Source organism: Acanthaster planci, linkage group LG18, assembly GCF_054643075.1.
Source record: "Acanthaster planci isolate LZ-2023a linkage group LG18, COTS_SCS, whole genome shotgun sequence".
In the NCBI taxonomy this organism is placed as follows: domain Eukaryota; kingdom Metazoa; phylum Echinodermata; class Asteroidea; order Valvatida; family Acanthasteridae; genus Acanthaster; species Acanthaster planci.
In genome coordinates this window covers 9,146,700-9,153,084 of record NC_141794.1, presented here as the reverse complement: position 1 = coordinate 9,153,084, position 6,385 = coordinate 9,146,700, and the positions used below count along the sequence as shown (strand labels likewise).

At 40.5% G+C, this 6,385-nt stretch overlaps 1 protein-coding gene across 2 annotated transcripts; it reads right to left on the bottom strand.

The window, feature by feature from the left end:
• Nucleotides 1-1,571: 1,571 nt before the first annotated feature.
• LOC110988591 (centromere protein W-like) lies at nucleotides 1,572-6,360 on the bottom strand. Of its 2 annotated transcripts, XR_015428268.1 has the most exons (4): nucleotides 6,098-6,360; nucleotides 4,086-4,199; nucleotides 3,134-3,215; nucleotides 1,572-3,099 (listed from the first exon to the last, which is right to left on the bottom strand). XR_015428268.1 is itself a non-coding variant. In XM_087148612.1 (3 exons), the coding sequence occupies exons 1-3, from the start codon at nucleotides 6,185-6,187 to the stop codon at nucleotides 3,189-3,191; spliced, it is 231 nt and encodes a 76-aa protein (XP_087004738.1). In that variant the 5' UTR covers nucleotides 6,188-6,360; the 3' UTR covers nucleotides 1,572-3,188. The 2 variants fall into 2 exon arrangements, 1 of the variants encoding a protein (XP_087004738.1); XM_087148612.1 differs by having other exon boundaries at nucleotides 1,572-3,215.
• Between the last annotated feature and the right edge of the window lie 25 nt (nucleotides 6,361-6,385).

Sequence of the window (6,385 nt, the reverse complement as noted above, 5' to 3'; positions counted from 1 at the left end):
AATCATTTGACTCTGACTAAAAAATGTATTTATGAATGGGAATAAATATGTGCATGGCCGGTCTTACACATTAGTTGAAGGAGACTGAACTCTGATAATGCCCAAGCGGCATGGGCATCAGTTGCATCCATTCTCCAGAGTCTTAAACGCACATCAAGACCGGCCAAGCACATATTTATCCCCTCAATAAAGATGTCTGTCCCTCCAAGAAAAGGAAGTTGTGGTGACCCAGGTAGATTTCAGCTTTTCTACAGTGCCACTCAAATGCAGGCCTTGTGGCCCACACACAAGCATAATGGGTGTAATGCATACCTCGCATTAACAAGTCATCAATACCCATGGACTGCCGATAATGACAGTTTTGCCGTTGGGACATTCATGTTTCAGATGCCCGTCCATTCCTGAAAACAAACAGTAGGAAATTTGTTTTGCTTCTGCGCCCTTTCATGCCATAGGACTTTGTCCACATTCAAAGGGCAGTCATGTTTGTGTCCTTTATCCGCCTCGAGCTGAAGTGCGCCCCCAAGTGGCAAAAGAAAGACAGATGGCTGTAAATTATCCAAGCTGGTTTTTGCAGGCATTATGCATGTACGCAAAGACCACACATTAAGGAATAAATTTGTTAAGCATACTCATGCGCTCCGCGTCAAACGCACCATTGATCTTGATTATAAACGCTTGCCTATGCGGTGATTACTGAGAGAGCACACCCTCTTTTGTTCCGCTCGGAGCAGATACAAATGTAAAATGCAGTTTTGAGATGTCTGACCCTTTCATTACATCGTTAATGTCACTAAAGACAATGAAGTGTTGCTTAAAGAAGCATGTTGGAATGGGCAAAATAATTCTCTTGTGCATCGATGTATCTCGCTATTAAAGAATACCACGTCTCTGCTGTACACTGATTGTGCTCGGTATCCTCAGGACGGGGAAGGGGCTTCAGGAATTTTTGTTCATACATGTATGTGAGTGGTCATGACATATTATCGCTGTTGGTGAAGCCATTTAATCTTATTTTCTCCTTAAAGTACATGTAATACCCCTACATGGCTTATGGCTTTAAGAGGGTCTGCAACCTTCACTTTGACGTAGGCCCCTGAAAACAAAAATTTGACTATATTGCAGCAGATTAAGCAGCATGTGGCCTTTGCTCCAGTAACAATCTGAAAGTTCCACGCACATTCAAAAAGGCAGGGGACAGGTCCTTCTCAGTGTCTGGTCCCCGATGCTGGAACTCCTTACCACGCAGCATCCACAACATCAGTTCCTTTGACCAATTTAGGGGTAGACTGAAAGCTCATCTGTTCTCTTCACATTAGCTCATGGTAACTTGTTTTCTGGAGTTATTCTTGCCGTACATTGTAACTTGCGTAAATGTACATTATAAGTCTTATTAGTATACTGGTATATTTAAGTTGCAGACCTCACTCATACTGTATATTCCCAAAGTGACTGTTGCTACATACTAGACTGCGATAACCAATACTAACCAAAATAACCAAATCTAATCGCCCCCATCTCATTACAGGGCTTAATCACACGCCTAAAATGGACACAGTTAAAAGCGTAACTTTGGACTTTCACAATTAATTTTATTTCAGCAATTAAAAACAATGCATGATGAAAAACAGACTTGATAGACAAAAGTTGGTGTATTCACACAGACAGATTAAGCAATAAAGTGCAGATCACCAACTGTTGTCCAATGTTGCAGATGTTACACAGATACACGTATTTCAATTGAATGTTGTATAATTACGGTACGTACATGTAGACATATTTTGTAGTTTAAAATGTCTTTATGTATTTACAGTTTAACATGAAAAATTGAGTTACCTCCCAAAATGTTAGTTGGAAAGCTCATGGTCCACTCCCATTATGTACAAGTGTATGATGAAACAAATACCACTTTTAAATACATGTGGTCCTTTGGTGAGCTACAGTACATGTACCACAAACATGACAATTAATCTGCATTGAAAGTTATGCAAGGACACATCCAGGAATTTGGGGGGGGGGTATTTAGGCCCATCAGATTCGTTATGTCTGATTATTGCAGACAGGTGTCCACATAATGTACATGTACACCATAGAGTAAGGAAACAGACACAAAGGTACAATATTACATTGTTACTGATGCACCTGCCAAACACATAGCTAGTCTCCTGTTCATAATACTCAGACAGTTCATGTTCAAACATATGTAGTCACCCTTTCAAGCATGTCATCTTTATTATTATTATCATAACTGTGACTTCATTTTTTACATGTGTTTCTCTCTTTTTTTTGGTGTCAGTGCAGAGGGTTTTTTGACCCAATCCCCGGATCAGCACCTGCATTTCATGCTTATTGCCCATGGATGTAGATTAAGCACTGTCCACTAGCAGTGTAGGTCCATTACGTACTCTGATGTTGTCTCTGGTTTCCAACCAAAAGCCTTCGCCTAGAGTCACACACAAATGACTAGTGACAGTCTGTCTTGTACATGTATGTTTCATGCTGTGGGCACATATGTATGAGACAGCTACGCCATGCTCATCACACACAGAAAGTCATTGATTGCTGTGGGTACAATGATGAGACTTGAGCATGTAGATGTGACTTGCAGGAAAACACTCTGCTGCAATTCCCACAAACATGAAACCCATACACTGCTGACTGCTGCAGACTGAAGATGAAATCCCATCCACAAAGATTGCTCACTGACAGTCTAAGGAGCTAGGTACACAGCGTTTACATTTGCTGATTCACCTCTTGACCAGTCTCTCACCATGTTCATTTGCTGATTCACCTCTTGACCAGTCTCTCACCATGTTCATTTGCTGATTCACCTCTTGACCAGTCTCTCACCATGTTCATTTGCTGATTCACCTCTTGACCAGTCTCTCACCATGTTCATTTGCTGATTCACCTCTTGACCAGTCTCTCACCATGTTCATTTGCTGATTCGCCTCTTGACCATTCTCTCACCATGTTCATTTGCTGATTCACCTCTTGACCAGTCTCTTACCATGTTCATTTGCTGATTCGCCTCTTGACCATTCTCTCACCATGTACATTTGCTGATTCGCCTCTTGACCATTCTCTCACCATGTACATTTGCTGATTCACCTTTTGACCAGTCTCTCACCATGTACGTGATCAACACCACAGGATGGCAAATGCTCATGATGCTGGTAGAGTCTATGCTATCCTCTCATTTCTTTGAGTACATCCTGAGGTCAAGAAAGAATACAAATTCATCAAGTTGGTATTCAAGAAGTCTGCTTTGGCAATATCCATTCACAGGTTCAGTAAAGGGCTTGAGGAATTAACCAATCGCAATTAAAGAATGGTTACCCCTCCAAGCATTACTAATAGATCACACAACCAAAGCAGCATGGCAATGTACTTGCAGACATGTTGATATGCAAGACATTCCTTTTGTATAAAGGCAAATGTAACATCCCACTTCGGTTTTGTGCTCTATTTAGCATTCACAGTGTTCACTGTTCAGTTTGTCACCGTAACAGCTGCATCAAAGAGGCTACTGTTGAACTACACAGTTGACATCTCAGGCATTCACATCAGCAAGATTTCATTTGGATTCTTGAAAATGAACTTGTCACTGTGCATACACAAATATCCATCTCACAACTGCAAACAATCCATGGCGAACAGGTGAATCACATCTACATGAATTGCTCAAGATAAATTTTTGTTGGACTACTGAGAAACTGATGAAAACCTACCAAATTCCTGTGCTTTCAAAAAAACATGTACATGCTGGGAGAAACTGGTCTCTTTTGTGGAGACAAACATGTATCTTGACTTGCAAAACCATTCATATTCACTGGCATGTACCGTACCTGTACCGTGTTTATCATCTAGGGGTATGGACTTAATGTCCACAGGTAACAGACACTAAACGGAACATGAAACTACAGTTGAAGCTTTGAAAGATGCCTCAAAAGTGAAAAGGAACCGGAAGTTGGCAATGGCATTTACTGTAGGGTAATTTGTTACTGTGTGGTAATTTTATATTTTTTATCCAAATTTAGTGTAATGCTAAGAAAATACCCCAGTGACCCCAAAATGAATCTCACCTTAAGAACAGAGCTGATGTGAGCTGCAGTGAGTGTGTTCTCCTTCTGCTCTTGAGCTGCAATGTTCCCCTTCACTGCCAACCGTCTGATGAACATCATGTAATCCAGAAAGATCTGACCAAAGTTTACACAAAAATTGATGAAAGGTTTATGCTCAAAACTTCACTGGGCCACAGAAACATGGAACTTGAAAAAGAAAAGATGATGGCCACTCTTCAAGGCAACGGTCCAAGTCACCGAGTCAACTCTAGGCCAACTCGTACCCAAGCCAACTTGTACCTACTGCTCAGACCTACGTGTACATGTACCTACTTGTACACCAATAAGCAGTTTCACAGTAACATGCACCCATTTCATTCACAGGGCAAAAAGAACACACGTTCCCGAGTTTTTGCGTTTCAAAGTCATCATGCATTTATTCCAACCAGCATACCCATCACCATCTAGCAATGAGTGTTCATTTTTGCTCTATGGACAATATTACTGTGAATCTGCTTATTCTCTGTTACAGTGAATTTGGGGGTATGTGGATAGTATGATTTATAAATTACAAGGATGGAAGCTACACGTATTACTCTCAGCTTGTATTTGTGAATGCAGTGGCTATACTTTCGGTAACCGGAACTTGACTTTCAACTTCTGTGGTTATGGCATTACAACTGCACAAGCTTTTTCAGGCCGGTTCCACCTTTCTGTTTTGATCTAGGCCTACGATGTTTCCAGGGAACAAGCATTTTTTCAAACTTTGTCAAAAACAGATTAGTGTATCTACACATGAATCTTAAGTTTATTCTTCAAAGCTCAGCATATACATGTAAGCTGCCTGGATTACAAGCCGCTCCAACCATCTTAACAGGCAAAATCAAAGTACAAGCCGCGCCTTATATTCCGAAAATTACGGTACATGTAAACCAGAACTGTGAATGGTAGCACCTTAATGGCTGATGATGGAAGTTCATCTTTTCTTTGACTGCGCACAAAGGCAAAGAAGCGTTTTTTGTCAAATTTATCACTGAACAGTTTATTGACATACCTTGAATACGAAATGTTCACTGCTTCTTTAACCTTATTACGGTCCTTCTTACATAGCATTCATTTATCCATTGTTTATTTGTCATTTGTTGCAGTGCGCTTTTTTAGGATGAGGTATTTTATATCATTGTCAATCCAGGGGCAGGACCGTTCAGGTCTACCGGTATGTCTTTTGTGAGGAATGGCATTGGAAAGATCAAGAAAACCTTCCTAAACATCATCAATTTTATCATCATCCATAAACAAATTCCATGGAGCTAAACTGAGAAGATTGTTTAATGCTCAAAATCACCCTGTTTATATGATAAAAACTGACTAACTATTGGTTTGATGGTCTGATTAATACACTGATATGGAATGCAAGGGCCAGGTGGTCGCTCCCAACAAGATTAGGTCCTGTGGAGGCTTCCACTAACAGCAGCTGATGTGTAAAGAGAAGGTCAATGGTGGACCCTGTAGATAAGTCCTGAGAGCTCTGCCGTGTAATGCTATCGATAATCTGAACCATGTCCATGGTGGAAACAATGTACCAAAGATGTTGAACATCAGGTGCAATAGTGTCAGTCCAGTTCACATTAAAGTCCCCTACGGTAATCACACCCTGGTAGTTCTTCACCTTGAGATGAATATTGTCCACAACTGTTTGAAAGTTTCCCCAGAATTCTGAAGTTGCAGATGGTTTACGGTCTTGACGGTAAAGGATATAGACTAGCTGACTAGCCATTTAATTTCCTACTATTCAAGATGAATTGTGTCAAGTCATGTCCAGTGTAAGATGCATAAACTTACATAAGGTTGAGAAAATTTCTATAGAAATTGGTCAACAAAAGTTGGACCAGCACAACAGTTGGGACTGTCCCAACTTTAGTTGGGACAGACGCTATACAAGTTAAGTTGGAGCGTACATCATGTATGTACACGTTGACGAATGGTTGAACATTTTTAAAATCAAAGAAAATGAAATTGGCCAGTTTGCTTACCAATAAATCCGCATTTTTACCCAAACGAACATTCGGTTGGGTCTTTTTGATGATCGCTTTCACTTTCGATCTGGGGAATTTTCTCTTCATGGTGACTTCACACAAATTTTTGAAATTAGGCCTACTGAAGGTGAAACGTAAATCATGAAAATATTTTGATTTTCGTTTCTTGAAATCTTATAGTCAGATCCTTTTCCCGATAGTAATCAGCTTTACGTGGACAGAGTCCAGAAGCCTGGCTAACATTTCTGTTCGTTGGTGCTCTCAGCTCACGTTATATGGGCCTTG